This window comes from Mixophyes fleayi, chromosome 11 (assembly GCF_038048845.1).
Source record: "Mixophyes fleayi isolate aMixFle1 chromosome 11, aMixFle1.hap1, whole genome shotgun sequence".
Taxonomy (NCBI): Eukaryota; Metazoa; Chordata; class Amphibia; order Anura; family Limnodynastidae; genus Mixophyes; species Mixophyes fleayi.
The window spans coordinates 92,705,498-92,728,078 of record NC_134412.1 but is presented as its reverse complement, the minus strand read 5'-3'; the positions used below and the strand labels follow the sequence as shown (position 1 = coordinate 92,728,078).

General features: G+C 39.8%; 1 protein-coding gene across 1 annotated transcript in view; it reads left to right on the top strand.

Annotated features, from left to right (window-relative positions):
* The window catches only part of LOC142107145 (uncharacterized), a 247,993-nt gene that overhangs the window by 192,102 nt on the left and 33,310 nt on the right, over window positions 1-22,581 (top strand). Inside the window, exons 65-79 of the mRNA XM_075190329.1 lie at window positions 67-218; window positions 2,857-3,025; window positions 3,136-3,244; window positions 3,319-3,464; window positions 5,194-5,319; window positions 5,397-5,576; window positions 5,781-6,005; window positions 9,429-9,555; window positions 11,287-11,486; window positions 13,445-13,657; window positions 14,706-14,851; window positions 15,081-15,208; window positions 15,532-15,676; window positions 21,606-21,738; window positions 21,861-22,016. Of these exons, the coding sequence (XP_075046430.1) occupies window positions 67-218; window positions 2,857-3,025; window positions 3,136-3,244; window positions 3,319-3,464; window positions 5,194-5,319; window positions 5,397-5,576; window positions 5,781-6,005; window positions 9,429-9,555; window positions 11,287-11,486; window positions 13,445-13,657; window positions 14,706-14,851; window positions 15,081-15,208; window positions 15,532-15,676; window positions 21,606-21,738; window positions 21,861-22,016 (2,355 nt within the window). The remainder of the gene's footprint in view (window positions 1-66; window positions 219-2,856; window positions 3,026-3,135; window positions 3,245-3,318; window positions 3,465-5,193; window positions 5,320-5,396; window positions 5,577-5,780; window positions 6,006-9,428; window positions 9,556-11,286; window positions 11,487-13,444; window positions 13,658-14,705; window positions 14,852-15,080; window positions 15,209-15,531; window positions 15,677-21,605; window positions 21,739-21,860; window positions 22,017-22,581) is intronic.

The window sequence follows — 22,581 nt, the reverse complement described above, 5'->3', positions numbered from 1 at the left end:
CATGCTCTAGTGTTCAAAGCGCAGTTATGTGTAATCTAGTGTCTGCTTGTCTCGTGCCATCTCCAGGTGGCTTCTCGCTGGATAGCTGTGTGCCATGTTATGCTGGTTATTTCTGTGCCAGCGTTGGTCTGAGTTCACCCACAGGACTGTGCGCCGCTGGATTCTACTGCCCGGGAAATTTCACTAGTACTAACCCCACGGCCTTCTTTTGCCCCAAGGTAATGGAAGCCATTTCACATGTCATATAAAAGCTATAATATATTGTATTCTTTACTCTTTTATATCCACTAATAGTTTTAAAGTTAGCTTGAACAGATATGGCGTTAGTCACCTCTCCTCCCTCCCTTCCTTTTTCTTTCTTTTCTATCTTAAGTTAAGGTTATGAAAAGTGTACAACTACATTCACATCATTGCCTACTGATTGTTCATTTGGAATGTCGGCACTTTGACATGTACCCCGCTCTTCGCCCTTCCTCTTCCCCCTCCTTGCCTTACCCTTCCCTTCTTCCTCTTATCTTTTCTTCTCTAACTCTCTTATATTTATAATTGTTGAAAATGTATTTGTACAGTTTACTGCAGGAATACTTGATATTGTATTTTGATGTAATTTACTATTTCTGTACAATGAAAAGTTTCTAAAAAGCAAAATCATCCCTTGCATTTCCGGCATAAATATACTGTATTTCTCCTCATTTGTATGCTTAGACCGAAGTCTGTTTTTCCACTGCACATTAGCCTAATGTTGACTGAAGGGCACAGAAATGTTAAAAGGACATGTATACTGATTAATATATGCTATTTTGGAGCTCTTGTGCCTCAATAAAAATGACGTTTGTAACATCCTCAAACTGATAAGAGCCAATTAGGTATTCATTTATTTTTCAAGATGGCATTTACCTTTCTGGGAGCAGCATGCAGACTATATTATAAGTTATAAAAAGCCGAAAAAAATGAATTATCTGTGCAAAATGATCATGTATAGAAAATAAAGTTAAAAATAATCCTTATCGAAACAATACATTTACATATATATATATATATAACGTGTGTGTGTGTATGTATGTATATGTATATGTGTATATATATATATATATATATATATATATATATATATATATATATATATATATATATATATATATATATATCTCAAAGTGACATGATGCCTTTTTATGTTGGTTAAACTTGATTTCTAGCTTAATGTTTCTTTAACCATTGGGTGAGCCCAGGATCAGTATCGGCACCGTAGCCTAATTGTCAACATGGCGTCAGTCTAATAATCTTCTTGTCTCTGGCACTGAGCTGTACTGGCAGCTTGTCTTTTCAGTATTGTGTATGGTAAGGGTGTCATAGAAGCTAAAGATTAGGGTGGCAGTGACGAGATACAGTCCTCGTCTGCACCTTAGGGTTCCGTCTATCAGTCTTCCGTCTATCAGCCCTGTCACCCCGTTAATCTCACCTTTAGAGTTTATGTACACAGTTGATCTGTACTTGTTGAGTTATGGCATGCTATTAAGAAGAAAGAAGGCTTAAATCAATCTATATCTTCGTTCTCAGGGACAGATCTGCAATAAAACATTTGGTTTTGGTCAATAATTAGAAAAACAATGTAGGTGCCTGTGAAATCATTACCTTAATTATATATTAATGTATTAATAGTAACTAGCACAGCTGATTCTAGAACAGCTCCCCTGTATTGTATAGAAGGATAAGAATAGTTTTAATCACCTGTTGCTAAATTATCACTCGTCCTTGATGTGCCCTATTGCTTACAACACAGTGCGGTTTTTTCTGGTCTTTATGGGATCACATTTAGATAGATCTGTTCCTGGAAAAATTGCAAGGTTTATAATTATCTAAGTCCCTCCCTGAGACACAGCAGATACTGTGATTGTACAAGGAATATCCTCCCATAGAGTAGCATGGAATGTCACAGCACAGAACTGCTCCATTATTTGTGTATTTAACAATCCACAGAACTAATAAATAGAACACTGATTAATGCCTTTCATTGTTACTCTGTAGTGCAATAGAAAACATGTTTCCATGCCTTGCAAACAATTATGTAGCTCCTATTTCTTATTAAATGTAATAGCGCATGTTTAGCTATAATAATTATATACCATACAATTGTTATGACAATTATTGTATATGTGTGTTTTATCTGTACCTCACCATTGCTGAATATTCAGGGTTGAAGTAAGGACACTACATTACAAGTCTACGATACTTTCATGTAATTCTGACATTACTTTGTGTTTGTGACAATCACATATTTGTAAACATTTCTATACATTGAAAGAACTTCAAGGAAATGTCCACCTTCTATCCGTCTTCTGTTAGGTACACGTGAGGACATTCATGGAATAGGTGTCCTCCTAACCTCTGTAGTGCTCCAGGTGTTACAGTGTTGTGTGTTATAGATGAGGATCTGCACAGACTATCCTGTCTCTCCAATGTTATATTATCTGATTTATTAATGGCCCCATTACCATTAAGTTTATCAAGTCCATCAATGAACGTGAGCACATACCAATGACGCAGTGATTGTCTGACTGTCTGTGACCTGATTCTTTATCTGTAACATTCTGATGATTTCACAAAGCTCAGTTATATGCTACCAACGCTTCCCTGCAAACGTCAGATGATCACTTGTAGACATATTAAACATATTTTTTTATACAATAATTTAAATGGTAGATATTATTTTAAAATATGTAGCCAATAAATAACGCCATCTCACATTATCAATAATTTACACACAGCGGAGGCCATATTGTTGGATGAGCCAATATTTAGGCTATCCGTTGTCCACTACCGTTTTGCTCTAAGTGCCGCCTCTCACGCTCTATTTAGGGTCATTTCTGTACTGCTGGATCATCACATCCCACTCCCTGCCCCACCGGACAGTTCCAGCCAAACACAGGCTCTGATTCCTGCATCCCCTGCCTGCCCGGATTCTATTGCCAGGAAGCAGTGGCCGGTCACCCCCTGCTCTGCCCCCCACACTCCTACTGCCCTGCTGGTATGTATAGCCACCCAAAGTGCCATGTTCAGCAGCCAGGGTGCTCACACTCCTTGAGGTAAGTACTGGGCATGTTAGCCTGTTAATTACATGAACATTGTATCCATTAGGGGCACTTTTTCCATTACCCTGCCCAAACGGGACGTTTACACCTGTGGAAATGAGTGGTCTGAGAGAAAGGGGAGAGTGTCTGCCTTGTCCACCAGGGCAATACTGCCGGTAAGTACTCAGTAGGATACTAGTGTACAGGAATAATGTATATTGAGTCTTACACTGTGTTTCCTAATGCACAGGGGAGGTAAACTGCAGGGTCCCTGTGCAGCCGGCCATTTCTGCCTGTCCGGCAGCTCTGAATACACTCCTTATGTCCAGAACTTCAGCCGCAGCTCCCTGACTGAGTGTAACTGGGGGCAGATGTGTGCTGGGATTTGCCCGCCTGGTAATTATAACGCTGCACTCCAATCATGCATTAATAGAAAATCACATAAGGTGGGAGTGTCTATCCGAGTTATATTATGTTACGCTGTTGTCCAGGGGAAATACAGGATGTAGAAAACTGAATGAAATATAAATGACAGCTTTTAGTGGCGGACTTATTCCATAGACGTTGTGTCTTCTTATGTAGTTGCTTTCTCTATAGTCTCGTGTATTGATCTGCACTGATTATATTGTTTCTCTTAACACCTTACTTATCTGTATTTTGTTCTGTTTATTTTTTGTTGATTATGCAACGCTGTGTGTTCTGCAACACCATATAAATAAAATAAGAGGACAATAGATGCAATTAATGTATTGCAATCAAGATTTACAAATAGCTGAAATATGGGGCATATTTGTCATTAAGGCCCTGATCCCAGTAATAAGTAGAATTTTTATATTGATATCAATTTAACAAACAATTACGGAGGTGCAGCTATGTGATAAATGGCTGCTTTGGAGATATTGTCCCACAACACAAAGGTTTAGCTTACAGGTACTGCAGATGTGAGAATGCTTCCTGGCTCACGTCTTTTCAGTGTTATTGAAAGCCCAGATTTGGGTTTTCCGTACCACTTCTAAAAAAAAATTAAACTAAAAAGTTTTTAAAAATAAAAAAATTATTTATTTGAAAGAGTAAAATTATTTTTTGTTAGAATTAATGTTTTAAAACAAATTCTTTATTCTGAGAATACTTTTTCTTGCCATCACCATCCTGAGATATAATAGCAGAAGAGGTATAGAGGTAGTACAGGTACCGCCACAGTACCTGCATAGGTATAGGGAAGCCTTCACCACCAGTGTTAACCATATGATGCATAGAGCGATGCAGTAATGAGCTCCACAGTCGGGAAAAACACCCGTCTTCAACAGCAATAGTGCCCTTTGCGTGTTGATAAATAGAACTCTTATGTGTTACTTTTAAAAAGTTTTGCTAAAGGCTTACACAAAGTTATGGTATAATATATAGGAAAGTTGCACATCCAGTTACATATTAGCTCAATATTGAAAGGATTCAAATGAATAAAATGTATCTTTTTTTCTTAAAATAGCAAGTTATGTACCGTTTAAGCATGCCTGTGGTATTCAGTTGTCTTAGTTATTCTACTACAAATTATCTCCTTTTCAAAAGCTCTCTGGTTGACCAAAAATGGCTGCCAGACACATTCAGTCAGCTACACAGATACAGGCTCACAGCTCTCTGTATACATGCATATAGAGAGAGATAGATACACATAGATATATATGTAGTTTTTTAGATAGATATATAAATATATATATATATATATATATTGACATGTAGGCATTTCACTTTGTAGTTGCTATTCTCTGCTCCCCCTTAGCCAGCTCCCTCCCATCTCATACTGTCTCTGTCTAGGCTTGCTTCTGCATGTTTGGAGCTGTGTGTTTCTCTTAGAGCCAATTCTGATTCAATACAGTACTGTAGTGTAGAGTGCGAGTGTGTAGCATATATACTATTATTAAATATTAAACAATCCGTACACATCAGCGGCCACACGCTCTGCCCTATAGTGGCAGATTGCCAGTGCGTGTCTCATTACTTATTAAATATTTGTTTGTGTTGTTTCATACAGTACCCTTTGTTCTCCAAGATACATTTGTGGAATTTTTTTGAGAAATGTTTTACTTTGGTGTCACTTTATTTGTATCCATATTATCTCCTCTGTCAGGTTTCTATTGCCAAGAGGGCACCATATTGCCGAACCCATGCCCTGCAAACACAGTGAGAAATTCCCCGGGAGGCAGGAAGAGGGAGGATTGTGGGCCATGTCCTTTGGGATACTGGTGCAAAGAAGGTGATTATTATTTTATACTTTGTTACAGCGGGCACTGATTGATATCAGCTCCATTATAGATGTTTCTCCTCGTCTAGGCAACCCTGTACCCATGCCGTGCCCATCTGGTCATTACTGCACTGGAAGGAACTGGACCAATATCAGCCAGGCAGCAGGACCTCAGGAGTGCCCTGTTCATACTTACCGAACAGTTCCTGGGGCACAAAGGGCAGGAGACTGCCAGACCTGTCCTCCTGGCTTTTTCTGCAGAATACCAGGTGGGCATCAGAAAAAAGACAAGAATCAATTTAAACAGTAATTTGCACTCACAGTAATATTAATATGATTTATGGGTTTGATTTTAATCATGTGTTACTCATTTAAGTGCTGACTTGATCATGATATTTGTCGAATGATTCTATTAGAACTAGTGTTTACTATTACTTTTTGATACTTTGTTATTACTGCTTTTAATTGTTTAGGTACCATCACGTATGAAGACTATCCATGCCCGCCCGGGTACTGGTGCCCAGGTATGAGTGATCCACTGGAGTGTCCAGCTGGTACTTTGAGGACTGAGCCAGGTGCTGCATCTGTTCAGGACTGTCAGTACTGCCCTGCGGGATATTACTGCCCTGACCCGGCTATGACCCTGGAAGTCAACATTATGGGGATTCCCTGCAGACCCGGTTACGAGTGCCCATCCGGTATGTAATCATATAGGTTAGGGTGTTTCTGAAATGTTAAGCAAGCTATTGATTGAGGCTTTCCTCCTGTTGGAATGTGTTTTGCTTTCACTGGATCTGTTAAACATTTAACCTTCAAACAATTTTCCAGAATAGATGGTGTCACACCAGGCGGCGTGATCTGTTTCTTGCATCTTTTTGGATGGACAGATGCAGCAAATGCTACTTTCATTTAGCAAAACAATGGTATTTCATCAAGTTTTACCACAGTATAAGGAGATTAGGTCAGATATGCCCCCCCCCCCCCAAGCCATGCTGTGCTTCCTTTCCTATATCCTTGGCTGGTGCATATATTTCATTCCGAGACACATCTTCCTGATAAGTCAATCTATCCTGGAGGCTAGTATGAAATGCAGACGAGAGTCCCTATGGCTAGTAGACAAAGCAGACTCCATTCCAGATGGCTATTATGAAAAACAGATAATTGTCCTGGTGGGTAGTATAGAAGACAGGACCCCAATCATGTTGGCTAGTGTAAAAGGCAGACCCCAATCCTTGTGGCTAGTGTAAAAAGCTTGAGAAATTCTTGAAGGAGAGATGTTTGAAGAGCAAACCTGCTGCCAGTTATTTCAGGCAAGACGTATATTTCTTGTTTAGTTCTGGCAAAAAATGTCCACAGACATTTAAATTGCTCAAGCAGATTTTGTGTATCCAAGTCCTGTGTTTGCAATATTTGTATACGATTGTAATAAAACATTATAGGTCCTAATGACAAGAAGGAACAGATATGGTGATTATTTAGAGCATTTGCTGTGTATGATCGCCTTGTGATAGACCCTGCCTTGTACTCAAGAATAGAGATTAGACATGAGTGAGGGGAACTGCATCTTTTTTTGCATAGACATTACTGCATCAGACACTTATCTTGTATGCACATTCTCAGCCTTCTTTTATCCATTGCCTTCTTTATGACGTTGTCATATGATCACAGATAATGACTCTAAAATAGGTATCTAAGATCATTGCCATAACAATAGTGGTTATAGCAGGGCCTGAGAGCTCCAAGCTGCACCCAAATTGCATACACCAGGCCCAAAATCAACACCTCCCAAAATTCTCCATTGTTGTAATATTATATATACATCGTGTGTGTATGTATGTATGTATGTGTGTGTGTATATATATATATATATATTTTACAGCAATGGAGTGGGAACCACTGGTGTAACAATAAATTGGTCATTGCTTCTCTTGACAGTGATGGTTCTCTCCTCTCTAAGACTTTGTATTATAAAGGAATTTGTCATATGTTACAAATACACGCAGAGACATCTCTGAAATTATGACACGGGTGATCTAATCAGATCCTTTTTCAATATAAAAACCAATAAATAGTTCCATCAGATATGAGTGACTGGGAATATTGCGAAACATGAGGTATGACGTTATTAAACTTATTACATTGTTACTGTTCCTGTCTATTGTATCTTCTTATTTTTAACACTTTGTGTCCTTTGCTAAAAACGCTCTGCTTTCAAAGTAAGAGCGAGCCGTAGTGACCTGGGTTTACCCACAACGCACTGCTGCGGCTGCTTGCAGCACACATTTAGCTCACTGGTAGATCATCATTGTTATATGTGGTTTAAGTTGATCGGTACAATATTTGCCACCTAGAGGCTGTAGTTTATTCTGCTGATAGAGCACGTACAATGGAGTATTCCAAGTTCATATCTATGCCATTTCCAAGATCATCAAGAAACCAGCCCACGGAGCGAAGGTCAAGCTAGATGCATTTGTACCCAACAGATCCTCCAATCTAATCCTTTTTCATCCAGCCACACATTTGTCATTTAATGCGTGGAGAGCAAAACACTAATAATAAGAATTATTCAATTTGATTATTAAGTTTTTCAGAGTCCTCCAAATTTCTTTTGGTGTCGATGAAATAATCACTTTGGTGATTCAGAAACAAATGATTCTTTTCCGTATACTTGGAAGAAATGTTGAAGTGGTCAGTTTGGTCAGATTGTAATTGATTGTAGTATTTTTGTTTGGAGGACCACAGACAATCATTGTAAGCTACATTGTTCTAAATTCATTAATTTTGTCCACAATGATGGTAAGATGGGTGCATGGTTTAGATCTGTACATGTCCTGCTATCTTCTCTGTACTCTTCCAATGGGGCAGGGACCGATGTGAGTTCTCTGTAGAGCGCTGCGGAATTAGGGGCGCTATATAACAGCTATATAGCTGATGATGAGATGATGACCGCTGCCCAATGTATCTATAATATAAATGCTTAGTGGCGTGTGTTAGTCTGTGTGTGTGTGTGTGTGGAAAAAATAAAACCAAGCTGCAGCGCCACCTGCTGGGCGGAGTTATACACTGACCTACTAAATTCTTAGTGTGTGTGAAAAAAAATAATTCAGAAAGGGCTGAAATTTGGTATACTAAGATGTTTTTAATTTGTTAATTTAATTTGTTAATTGTTAAAAGTGTTTATAAAGATTTAAAAAAAAATATATATATATTTCTTGAAGGAGAAGTGACAGTTGGGAGTGGTTGGTGGTTGCCGGGGGTGACAGTGGGGAGTGGTTGCCGGGGGTGACACTGTGAGAGGAGTGTGATACTCAGGACCGCTGAGAGAGATCCCTGTGTCTGGATAGACATCTGGATAGATGTGGCGATGAAAATGAAGGATGAGGTGATGGAGAAGAATGATGAGGTGGTGACATGTGGACAAAACCACGTTAAAAAAGGGCGCTTACATCGGGAAGTAACGCTCTTCCCCTGAGGAGGCCTGGGCTAGGCCCAAATGCATGACAAGAACCTTTTTAACACCTTAAGTAGCTTGATTTGACTAGAATGCATGAGTATCATGCACGGGTTAACTTGTACTTTATATATTCTCATACTGATGGAAATATCTTAATGGGGGCTTGTGGAAAATATTCTGCACTGTAGATAGTAATAAGTATCATCTCACAAGCACTTTGTAAGAAATGCCCTGAACTGTAATTAGACTAGATATCTTATTGCTCATTTGATAGACTTAGTTTCAAGTGTGATCTGAAGGTTTTTTGGTTTTTTTATCTTTCTATTTTTAAGAGCAGGGAATATAGAATACAATCATTGTAACCCTAGTTAGGAACATAAACCTGAAAATGCAAGGCAGGAGAATAGATATAGGTTAGGGAGAGGACATATCGACACAACAAGTTAGATTATAGGAGGAGAGTTATAACAATGTATAGGGATCCTGGAATGGGAGAGCTGTGAAAAGACACCAAAAAACTCCACATTTTTTTGTAGGCTATTGATACAATCATGAAGTAAACTCATAATGTATCCCAGATATGCAATGTAACGGCTACTATACGTGGAGAGTTTGGGTGTTTCCAGTCCTTAACTATCTGACCAGAGGTCTTTTATATTTGTACTAGGTTCCATCAGCGAATTGGTTTGCAGAGCGGGGTCCTATTGTGCATCACGTACAGGAATTCCACCACTTTGCCCGGGTGGCTACATCTGTCGCGAGGGATCTCTTACCTATAACAGCAGTGCACAGCTGTGAGTATGACTAAAATGATACTGGTCTAAGTGCATGAAAAGTTAGTTTGATGTAATCATCATTTTGCATTTAATGAGACTGTGTAAATGAAATCATTTGCATTGACAGTCTATTTCCTGGAGCACCATCAATAAATCTAGACTTATTCTCTTCCTTTAAAAGTTAAATTTTGTGTTCTAAAAGATGCCCAAAGATTCTGCTAGTATTTTTCGTATTCATTGTGCTTTTTTCTGCATTTTTAGCCAAAACCAAAAGTATTTTCATTACTTTCTGGATTGTTTATATTTTCAAATTTTGGGTATGACCAATTATTTTAGCATACAACTGCATTGACACATTTGCTACATAGTTAGAACATATTTGCTCCATAGCTATAATATATACACGTAAGCCTGAATATTTACCAACCAAGCTGGATCTCACTGGAAGTTTTCTAAAAGCTTGTAAGATACATTCACTTTTTATTGAATCATGAACATTGTAACCCCTGTCTACCTTTTTTTTTAGTCAGATAAAACATTTGCTGTAATGTTGAAATGTTCTCTCTCCTGCGCGCTCCACTCACACACACATATACATATATATATATATAATCGAATCCTGAATTCAGTATTGAAAGTACCGTACTAATACCATACTAATTACTAATATAAGCACTGAAATTACTGTACTAACGGTAATAATGCACATTATTACTATTAGGACGGAAATTTCAATGCTGATTTTTGCTTGCAGCACTGTGAGCCGCGAGCAAAAACAATCTCTCACAAACAGTGCAGTCAATTGAATTCTCCCCCATGTATAGGCTTGTCAGTTTACTTTATTGTGTTTTGAAACCTTTGTGCCACATTAGCGAGTCAATATGTAGAAATTCATGTAAAATAAGCCCCGTATTAGCCCATTATTATTAGAGATGCTCACTGACCCCCGTGAAGTGGTTTTTGTTTTGGATCTGGATTAGCTTCGTGTTTTGGTTTTGGCAAAACCGCCCTTGTGTGTTTTGGTTTTGGTTTTGTATTTTTTTAGAAAAATTGCTAAAATATACTAAAATAAAATAATTTTGCTCTTTTTTTGATCCTACATTATTATTAACCTCAATAACACTAATTTCAAGTTATTTGCAGTCAATTTTGACCACCTCACAGGTCACATTATTATTTTCATACACTTTCAAACAAAGACTGCAGCGACCTGGCTGGATGGTAAGCGACAGAGCAATGACTCAAACACACGGCAGTTCCTACCACATCTAGGACACATTGGCACACAGCAGTGGCAGAAAAGAAAAGTCAGAAGAAAAGCCTGCAAGGCCTAGTATTTGTATTTCAGCAATGACAATTAGCAATGGAACTCTTCTCTTTAGGTGTATATAACACCATACACTTTCGAAAGCTGGAAAGTACCGAGCCAACTTGGCTCGTTACTCAGATCCCCTAAGTTCGGGTGTGTTCGTTTTCCGAGGAACCGAGACTGAGCATCTCTAATTATTATGCTTGAATTTTTGGGACACTAAGACCCCCGAGACCCATGGTTGCTGGGCACCAATATTCTCTATTCTTTTATTATCTCATGTAACGTTTAGTATCTGTTTGTGTAACACCTGTGGTACTGAGATGTATTAACAATGTATTTCTTCTGATGAATTAAATGTACCCATTGTCCATGATATATAAGTAAAGCTGTCACTAGACCAGTTACCAGTCACTGTGGTTGTCCATCTCTGTGTGTAGCTGCAAGTTCCCGTATTACTGCCCCCCTGGGAGCGCACACATGATGTCCTGTACAGGGGGAAGTACAGCCATTCAGGTGGACTCTTTGCGGGATTCAGGAGAGACGTCATGTAGAAAATGTGAGGCTGGGACCTACCGCAGCGCTAGCGCCACTGATGTCACCTGCCAGCCCTGTCCAGCAGGATACACCTGCCCCTCAGGTAATTGTAAAAGTTGTCTGGGGACTACTTCTCTGTCGGTCTTTAAAGTACTGTAAGGGTAGATTATCAAAGGACCATTTATCTAAAATACATATTGTTCTGTGCTAGATTTGTATATGTAAAAGTTTCAATACCGTAACAATAAAATCATATGTTTTCTTGTTAGCTGGCTGAATGTAAGCAATGGTGTCTTCTGCCTGAGCTGACTCAGGGTGGCTGTGTGCTTTGTCAGTGGAGAATGTGTGTAAGAAATATAAATTCCCTTCATTATAGGACGTTATTTCAAATGTGTTCAGTCCTGACTAAGTCCTATCATCATTTTACATGTACTGTCACATGTAAAAGTTACTATTCATTCTTTCATATAAAGCCATTGTGTGCCATGTTCTGTTTCAATTGGCCCCATGTTTACCAGGGTCTGATGAGCTGTGTCTGGGACATGGGCTCATTCTAGTTTTGCCCAGAACTATTATTGGTGGGGAGGATTTTGAATCCTACTATTATGTTGTAAAGCGATCTCTGGAACTTTTGTACCACTGAACCCCAAAATTGCAATTTTTAAATTTGTAGAACTATGAGGGTAAAAACATTACACAGTGTTACCCTAACATTCCACTGCTTTTCCTTTTATTCCGATGTAGCTCCTCCTACATAAAAAAAAAAGCTGAGGCTACAGTTATTTGAGCGACTGTATGTCAATGGCCCCATCCTTGGTACGTATCAGCCAATACACAAGTTGCTTTCTGCAAAGCAAGTCTACAAAGCTGTCCTCTACTCTGTATCTGCTCTGTGAGAGAAACACATCCCTCCTTCTATAGAGGAGTGAGAGTAGGTATTATGGTGATATGTAGTTACATCTTAATAACGTGCTGGTGGAAGTCTCTTCCTTGTGAAATCGGAGGCAGCTTGTATAGTGGTCTGCACCAATAGTCATCAGTGTACTTGGAACCAGTCATCCCTGCGACATGAGAAAGTCATGGTTCTGCCCACAATATGGCTGCTTTCACTTTGTGTGTAAGTGATGGCTTTATTTGAACACTGACACAGTATGAGATGAAAGGGAGGATGTCCAGGCCCATCTGTATTTCTCTAAAACAGGTAATTTTTCTACCTTACCATGTATAACACAGTATGTGCGTGCGTGTGTGTGTGTGTATATATATCTGTGTGTTTATACGTATATATGTGTGTGTGTATTTATATGTATGTGTGGTGATGTATATATGTATGTGTGTGTATATGTGTATAGATAGATAGATAGATATATATATATATATATATATATATATATATATATATATATGCGTTTGTATATATGTATGTGTGTGTATATATGTGTGTATATATGTGTGTATATATATATATATATATATATATATATATATATATATATATATATATATATATATATATATATATATAGGAAGATAGGTTTATATCTAAGGTGTGTTCTACCTGTAGTTTTCCATTTCGGTGTGCTTTCCAGTTACATTTCTTTCCGATGAGTCTCCTGGAGTGACAACTCCTCTATCTATGGGGCTATAAGCGTTGTTGTTATATGTGTACATTGAAACATGTTTTATGGGGTTGTGGAAAATTCTTTTTAAATATCATAAAGATAGAGGGCACTTATGAAAATGTTTACATGTATAACTAAGATTACACCTTGTTCCTTTTTCTGCAGTAGCTTTTTTTTTTTTTAGCCTTCTGTAATAGGAGTACAAAAGACTGCAGGCCCTGGAGCTGTTGGTGGCCCCTTCTGCAGTGGCAGTACTCCCACCAATGATTACATTGTTGTCTATGATGTAGATTGACTTTTAGGAACAACATTGTAGTTGAATTCATAAACCATTGCTACAAATGTTATAAGAACCCCCAGTATGCAGATGAGGCCATTACATATATGTATGTATGTATATAATGCTTCCCTGTCATTTCCATCCATGTCATTATAATAGGTGTGGAGAGCTACCAGTTCTATCCCTGCCCGGCCGGTCACTACTGCCCATCCAGTGCCACAGCACCAGTCCCTTGTCCGCCTGGCACATATGGTAATGGTACTCAAGGAAGAGAGTTGGGGGACTGTCACCTGTGCCCGGCTGGAACCTACAGCCATCTGTCTGGCCAGGTGTCATGCTTTATGTGTGGGAGCTTCTCCTACTCTGATCCAGGTTTGTAGAGTTAAAATAGTTCGGAATGGAACTTGCATAGACACAGAGTACATATCGCAACATTGTATCTGCTCCTTGGGGCAGTCTGTGCACAACACTGAAAAGGGGAGGGGATGTGGGGGCTTGCCGCATACCCCGGGGGCATGTGTTGCACGTTGGAGGCGCTTGTTGCACCCAACAACTCCCCTCTCAACTACTAGCACCCTCTCATGGCAATGAGCATCAGAGGCACAGCTGTTCACAACAACTCATTGCCGTGGCCTTTTTCGACATATACCTCCCAACAGTCCTAGCAGTCGGGATGGTGGAACAGACCTCTAAAATCAGTCACAACAGATTAATTTGAAATCAAGGAACATAATGTAGTCTGAGAACAGTTGCTGTTGTTATTTGTTACCATTTCTATTTTGCATCTAATACAGTTTCCATTATAATTCTGTAGCACTGTGTTTTGCTGAGTAAGGGGAATCTACAATCATTATATTGTTGTCTCAAGAATTCTGACTAGTTTTTATGATTTTAATCCATCTATCCATTGTTAACTCTGAGGATTTTCCCTTTTTCCATTTTGTTCTCACTGTTTGATTTTGAGTTTTCAGTACTGCTTAAATTATTTCATTATAAAAGAATATCAATAAAATATTTTGCTTTTAAAATGTATAATTTTACACAAAGACCCATAAAAATAGATATTTCCGCAAAGAACATGAGTGCTTAACAAATAAACTTTTTTCTTTTTTTTTTATTAACTACAATAGAATATTCTCTTAATTTGCTTCAATCTATTGGTTCTGCATTATAACACATTCTATTTTGTGGGTTTAACTAATATCCAAAAAACAAGTAACAAACGGCTATGTAATCTTTTATTATATTGTTTCCTTTTATTAACCCTTGAAACATTATCTGTATGACTTAATTGAAATTAATCTTCAATAGAAGCAGCTTTATTGCCTCCGTCTAAATAATTACAGTGTAATTGGTTTGTCTCCTGGATGTTACCATAAAACATACCTGTGTTTTTATTTTCATTGGGATCATCTCCAAGGTGCCAGGAGCTGTGTCTGCCGGGGGCTAAACCGCTCGTTCCAGGAGTCAGACGGTTCCTGTATTTGTCAGGCTGGGTTCGTGTTTTATGATGACCGAGAACGGCAGAGATCAGACGGCAGTAGTGACCTAGATTGTCAACCACAGGTGCGGGAGCCTAGAACAAGCAGCATGATGTCATGGTGGAGAATGTGTCTGAATGTGTTTAAAAACAGAAGTGTGTGTGTGTGTATGTGTATATATATAGATAGACAGACAGACAGACAGACAGACAGATAGATATATATATATATATATATATATATATATATATATATATATATATATATATATATATATATATATATATATATATTCCTTTTCAACTTATGTGCAGGTGGAAGAACGATGTTCTGGCTCTGCAGTGCGTCTGGCATCTACGAAGAAGTGTGTTTCCCTGGAGCATCATGATTGTACTCCGTTCTGTGGCCCCCTGGGGGGAGAGCTCAGTGTAGAGCTGGGAATGTCAGTCAATGTTTACTTACTACTGAATTTTTTTTATTTTTTTTTTAAAGCTGTCAAGTAGTAATTATTCAAAAATGTTATTGAAAATAACAGCGGAATTGTAACTTTTTTTTTTTAAATTAATTAGATACAATAACATGTAAACACTCTCCAGAAAATATATAGAATAAAGTCCATTGATCTGCAAATTGCACCATGACCACTTAAGCACTGAGCCTGATTTCACTAGGATTTTGGCAATAAGCATTAGTGACGTCCGATATAGTGGACTGCTCTCACTTGTTTCGTGGGCTGCTCTCACTTGTCTCATTTTTTTTATGCAGGTGCCACTGTCACCAGTATGTCTCAGCAGAAGAACTGTGTGATCGGTTTTGTCTGATGAAGGCACCCCGGTTATCAATGAGCTTTGGAGACAACATGCAGTTTTTGCTACAAATAGAGGAATCTAAGAGAAGGAGCAGGAAGCTGGTGCGTAGAGCTGGTTTTGCCCCCTTATTGTATCACTGGGTCACAAGAGACAGATTACTTTTTAATACAGAAGCAGTGAGAGAGAATCTACTATGAAGACTTTGTCGTCCTGTCTGGTGGTATTTTATTTATAGTATCTAGCATGCCCATTTATATTTGTATTAATCGGTAATGTGCAAACTAGATGGCTGGAGAAATATTCATAGTTTCCATTGTTTTCCTTGTATCAGGAATTATTGTTAACCCTATTTAGGCTCAAGTACATTTCCCAGCACTCTGTGCTCTCAGGCGTAACATATGAACCCCCAATTTGATGTGGTTCCTGCCATGTTATTGAGGGAAGGGTCACCCATTATGTTACTCACAAAATTTAAGCTGCTGTGCACTGTCCCAAAGAAAGATTGCATTTCAAGCGCATACATTAAACCAATAAGACAACAGTCTTTGGAACAATAATTACAGCTATGCATGCATAAGAAAGAATATGATATCTTTTTAGGCCACCAGATGGAGTGCTTGATCTGTATAACAAAGAATGCATTCATTATGTTTCATATTTAAGAGTTTGAAGCTGCTCTCTATGCTGATAACATAGATCATTTACACCATCACATTTTGTAACATATTTCAGTCCAAGAATTTTTTTTTATTTTATTTTTTTCACTATGTCCTTATTTTTCAAAATTGTCCTGCAGCCCAGTACCACTTCTTTGTATACAATTATCAGTGTCTCCTGTTGGTTTGGATATTGCTTAAACTTATTTTTCCATCATCCACTCTGGGGGACACTGCTACCATGGGGTTGTCTGAGTGCTTTTGGAGTTGACACTTAAATAGTTAAGTGCTAAACTTGTTGCTGACTCCTCCCTTCTGCAACCCCATCAACTTCAGTTATGTTTAAGTGCCCAAGGAGTTGGGCTGCGTTTAGTACAGGTCGGCAGCACTTGCTGCTTAGTGTTAGATTTTATTATTTTTTTTAGTTTTGTATGAGTGTAGGTGAGGATGAATGTTATTAACATTTTTTTCCTCATAGGTCTTCAAAATGGAGCAATGCTCCATTTTCATTTTTGTTTTTAAAAAAAACAAAAAAATAAATAAATATATATATATATATATATATATATATATATATATATATATATGAAAGAAGGAGATAATATTTAAGAGATCGCGAGCAGTGACAACGCTAATCGACTGTCCCTATGGGTCCGGCGCTGCCACAGGCAGAGAGCGCCGCACTCCATTCGTGGACACAACATATTAGGAGATACCAAGTCCCCCGCTGAGGCAGGAGGGGCTTGGATCTCACTGAGCCAGAGGAGAGGCAGTACTAGCGGGATATACATCCCGAGTGAGCAATAACAACTATTAGTGGGAAGACAGCGGGAAGTGATTGTGAGACTGCCGGCTGTCAGTGGTACAATCCGAGGCGGGAGATGTTCGCACCTTTTTCCTCTCATAACAGGACGGACTTCAGAGGCACACTACTGTATGCAGCTGCTGCTGGCTTCTCCCCTCAGGATCATCTCCAGATTCCTCTCAAAATATGTCCTCCATGTGTAAAACGCCAAGTACTGTATTTTTTTTCTATTTTAGAAAATAAAAAAATAATATATATATATATATATATATATATATATATATATATATATATATATATATATATATATATATATATGAATATGAAAAGGTGTATAGGAGGTATTTGAAAAGTTTGTATTGGAGAGGATTGTATTTCAATGTCTGATAAGGGAAAAGGTGTCAGTGTTAAAAATTTTATTCCTGTTCTAAATGTTCTGTTAAACTGCCGATGGGACAGTTGGACTGGGGGGCTGTTTGTGCACAGTGTGATGAGGGTGGCCAGGGTGGGCAGACCCAGGGTGGTCCTCCTGCCGTGGTGGAGGAGCCGGTGTGGGTTTCCTCTTTGGCACAGTCTGTTTCTATGCTCACCCAGCTTATCAATAGACAGGCAGAAGCTAATTCCACTTCAATCAGTGTAAATACTGGTTCTGGTTCGGCTACTTCTGGGGAGGTGGTTAATGCCAGGATTTCAGATGGTTCAGGGCACAACTTATCTCAGGCCCAGCCTTCTCCATCTCAAGTCTCTCAGCCTGAACCCGTGTGGTCATCCACTTTGGGGAAGCGATTCGGCCGTTTGAACAGTTTCTTAGATTCTCCCGCATGTTTGGCTCCTAGGGCCAAGTGTCCCCGCCTTTCTCATCCTTTGTTACTTTCTGACTCTGAAGGTTCATCTGGAGATTCAGATGCTGTACATTCAGTTGACTGGGATGACAATTCCAGGAAACCAGGGGATTCAGAATTTGGTGTTAGCGGTTTGTCAAACCCTTGACCCCATGAAAGAAGATCTAGTACTTCCTGTTCATGGTTTATTCAAACGCAGTAAACCTGTCTGTTTCCCAACATCAGCAGAGCTTACGAAAATTGCTTAGTCTGCCTGGAAACAACCAGATAAGAAGTTTTCAGTTCCTCGTAGGTATTCTATGCTCTATCCTCTACAGAAACAGGATGTAACTCGTTGGGAACAGCTCAAAGTGGATACTCCGGTGACAAGGTTAGCCCGTCATACAACTCTGCAGGATCCTGGTTCAGTGGTTCTTCAGAATCCTACAGATTGCAGGTTAGAAGGGTTCCTTAGAAACATTTTCATTGTGGCTGGCACTTCCTTTAGACCTTTGTTTGCATCCGTATGGGTGGCTAGATCTATGAAGTCTTGGACTGACCAATTAGCTTCGGGTTTACAGGAATCGCAATTACTTCTCTTCACTTAAGAGACTTCTGTCTATCTCTATGAGGCAGCTCAGAATGCGGCTTTCATTTCTACTTCGGTGTCTGCTTCGACAGTGGCCGCTAGGAGAACGCTTTGGCTTCGTTCATGGAATGCCGACTTGTAGTCTAAGAGGTCATTAGAGGCTTTACCTTTTTCAGGGTCAGTTGTTATGGCGCTAGGTTTACGTACCCAGGGAGTAAATGTAATTACACACCTGGACGATTTGCTCATCAAAGTTTCCCCGGGTCTGCTCCTGTCTCAACATCTTGCCCTCTCCCTGAGTTTTCTGGAGTGGCACGGGTGGATAATCAATTATCCAAAGTTTCGTCTGCAGCCCTCACAGAAGATGGTGTTCTTGGGACTTATGATGGACATGACCCTTCAGAAAGTCTTCCTTCCGGAGCAAAAGGTTTGCTAAACTCAGGACTTTGTTCAGCTACTCCTGGACCATCTGCGCCCTTCGATGAAGTTGGGCATGCGGGTTCTAGGGTTAATGGTGTCAGAATTCGAAACTCTTCCCTACGGTCGATTTCACTCGTGCCTTCCAGTGGGATCTTTTGAGTCAGTGGTCGGGATCACCTTTGCATCTGGAGTCTCAAGGGATTCACCTTTCAGAAGGACTCGCGATTCCCTGGGTTGGCTCGTTCGGGATCATCTAAGGGTAGGCAGATCCTTTGCTCTGTTTGACTGGGTCCTAGTGACTACTGATGCAAGTGTACGAGGTTGGGAAGCAGTAGTTCTCCATCTCCGACTGCAGGGACTCTGGTCCATCAGGGAGGCTCTTCTGCCTATCAACATTCTGGAATTACGAGCCATGTTGCTAGGCCTTCAGGTAGCGCAATCCTTCCTCCACTGAAGGCCGCTTCGTTTGCAGTCAAACAGTGCCACAGCAGTGGCGTACGTAAATTGTCAGGGAGGGACAAAGAGTGCTGGGGCAATGCAGGTGGCGGAACAGATCCTGTCTTGGGCAGAGACCTGGGTTCCAGCGATATCCGTGGTTTTCATTCCAGGAGTGGAAAACTGGGAAGCAGATTATCTAAGCAGGCATGCAATCCTTCTGGGAGAATTGTCTCTACATCCACAAGTTTTTCAGCAACTGGTTCAAAGCTGAGGTCTTCCAGATCTAGATTTAATGGCATCCAGATACAACCATCAGATACCGAAGTTTTGCGCAAGGACCAGAAATCCTCTGGCGCAGCAGTGGATGTGATGTCAATGAAGGGGGATTTCAGGCTGGGTTATCTTTTTCCCCCAATCCCGATGATTCCTTGAGTGCTACGAAGAGTGAGAATGGGATGTTGTCCAGTGAGTCTAGTAGCGCCAAATAGGCCAAGGCAAGTTTGGTTTGCAGACATCTTGTGGATGGTAGAAGGATGTGGTTGGGCCCTTCCCCTCAGATCCAATCTACTCATTCAAGGACCTTTTTCAATATCTGGACTTAACTCTGTTGGCTTTAATGGCGTAGCTATTGAGGCCAGCCTCTGGTGATCCAGAGGTTTCTCATCTAGAGTAGTGGATACCCTGATGAAGGCTCGTAAATTGGTGTCAGCAAAAATCTATCATATGGTGTGGAAGATTTATGTACAATGGTATGAAAGGAAGCGTTACGATCCTGCATTTTTCTGCCTAGCTCATTTCCTGGCCTTTCTCCAGGATGAGTTAGAGACGGGTCTTAGGTTAAGTTCTCTGAAAGTTCAGGTCTCGGCGCTTTTTATTTTCTTTCAACGTTGTTTGGCCTCCATGTCTGTCTCCATGTCTCCAAGTACTTTTCTTCAGGGGGTGCTGCATGTTCAGCCTCCCCATATTCCTCCGTTGGCCCCATGGGATTTTGATCTAGTCCTTGATGTCCTTCAGTGCCCTGAATTCGAGCCTCTAGAATCGTCTGACATCAGATTTGCAACATGAAAGGTTGTCTTCCTTTTCACCATCACTTCTGCTAGAAGAGTGTCTGAATTAGGACCCTTGTGCTGTAGAGTTCCTTACTTAGTTTTTCCTCCGGCCCGTCCCATCTTTTTTGCCACGGGTGGTTTCAGGTTTCCATATAAACCAAGAGATAGTGGTTCCGGCTTTTAGGGAAGAAGTGTGCTCTTCTGGACCTTCTTTTCTTTGTCTTCTTCAATTAGTCTGGATGTGTTCAGAGCTTAAAGAGTATATGTGGAAAGGACTTCTGCTTGTCGAAAAGCTGTTTTTCTTTTCGTGCTTTACAATTCCTATAAAAGAGAATGGCCAGCTACCAAACAAGCTATTGCTCGCTGGATTAAGTCTGCCTATATGAGTATGAATCGTCCTGTACCTAGAGTTCTCATGGCGCACTCTACCCGTGCGGTGGGGGCGTCCTGGGCTGCTCATCATGGAACTTATTCGGATCAACTGTGTAGTGCAGCTATCTGGTCCTCTGTCCATACTTTTGCTCGTTTTTACAAGTTCAATATTTTTGCGTCTTCAGACTCCAATTTTGGCAGAAATGTTTTACGAGCTATTTAGACCAGATCATTCCCACCCTTAAGGGGCTACTTTAGAAGGTCCCCCTGGTAGTAGTGTCCCCCAGAGGGGATGATGGAGAAAAGAGGATCTTTGTACTTACGTTAAATCTCTTTCTCCGAGTCCATCTTGGGGACACTGCGTTTCCTCCCATTTGCTGTTATACTGTTTTGGTTAGACTTGTGCCCCTTTTTTTCTTTGGACTTTAATATTAATGAGGTTGATGGGGTTGTAGAGGGGAGGAGTCAGCAGCAAGTTTAGTTCTTAACTATTTAAGTGCCAACTGCAAGCGCCCTCAGACAACCCCATGGCAGCAGTGTCCTCAGATTGACTCGGAGAAAGAGATTTAACGTAAGTACAAAAATTCTCTTTTTACTTGCAGGGTAGTGACATTAGGGGGTAAATGTATGATGCTGCGATTTGTTTCAACTCGCCGGAAATCGGCGTCTTTGCATTGAAAATTTAAAGCGGCGATGGCTTGTAAAGACAAACTTGCCTTTACAAGCCAATGTTGTTCCTTGCACTGAGCCATGTCCTTGCACTTTTTGGACAGTCATTAAGGACATGAACTACATTGCACAGCTCAGGACTCTTGCTTGGCATTGTTCTTAAGCTGTAGGCCCAGTTTGCATTAGAACTTTGTCTTCTTATCTCCTCCAGGAGGTGCTGAATGTTTTAGGTCCAGATCAGCACGTGTGGAGCAGTGAGCAAGTTCACCTTTTGCTGTTTGACTCTACAGGAATATTTGGTGTGATCCTTTCCAGTGTACAGGTCATCGAGGCATTTCTTACAGGTCAGAACCCCCACCTAACCCCTAGTATATCTCCACATTGATATTAGTGTGGATAAAGATGCTTCATGCATCCACTTTTATTAATGTTAATTCAGTGCTTAGAAATGAACCAATATTTTTAGGAGACTCGTGGTCAGTACCAACTCCTAGAAAAGCACGAGATGGAGATCAAGTTGTCACATCGACAGATCACGGAGCTCTGCCCAGAATACCAAACCCCATTCTGTGTCTCAAACAGGGCGATGTTGTTTTGTTTCAGCTGAGTATTTCACCAAACCGTAAGTAATGTCACCAGATCACAAATGTCTTGTAAGCAGCAAAAAGTATCTAATTGGTTCTTTTTTAAAAACAAAAACAAATTCACCTACACATGAAATAGATATCTGAATAAAATTGAATAAAAAATCTATTTTGCATTTACTGTGTGTTACAGTAAACTAATATTCAGATTCACAATGTTTGCATGACATTATCCAGATTCTAGAAAAATATAAATATTGATAATAATGAAAGAGTTAACATCCCACGTACTGGGTAGAGCATGCTCACTGTGCTTCGAGAATCTTTCTGTGACCACATCAAACTGTAGAAAGTCTGCTACATTGGCTCTGAATAATTACATGGGATGAGTGTCAAGGTAGACTACAGGACATCCCACACCAAAAGCTAATTTAAATAATGCTAAATCATTTCTGCATAGAGGATAGGAGGGGGGCAGTGTTTTATAGCTGATTTTGAGTTTGTGTTAGTAGCCGTACATTGCAATTAGGTTGAACTCAAGCTGTATAGTTATTATTACATTTTTTTAAAACTGAATGATAGGTCCACTTTAATTCAAATAAC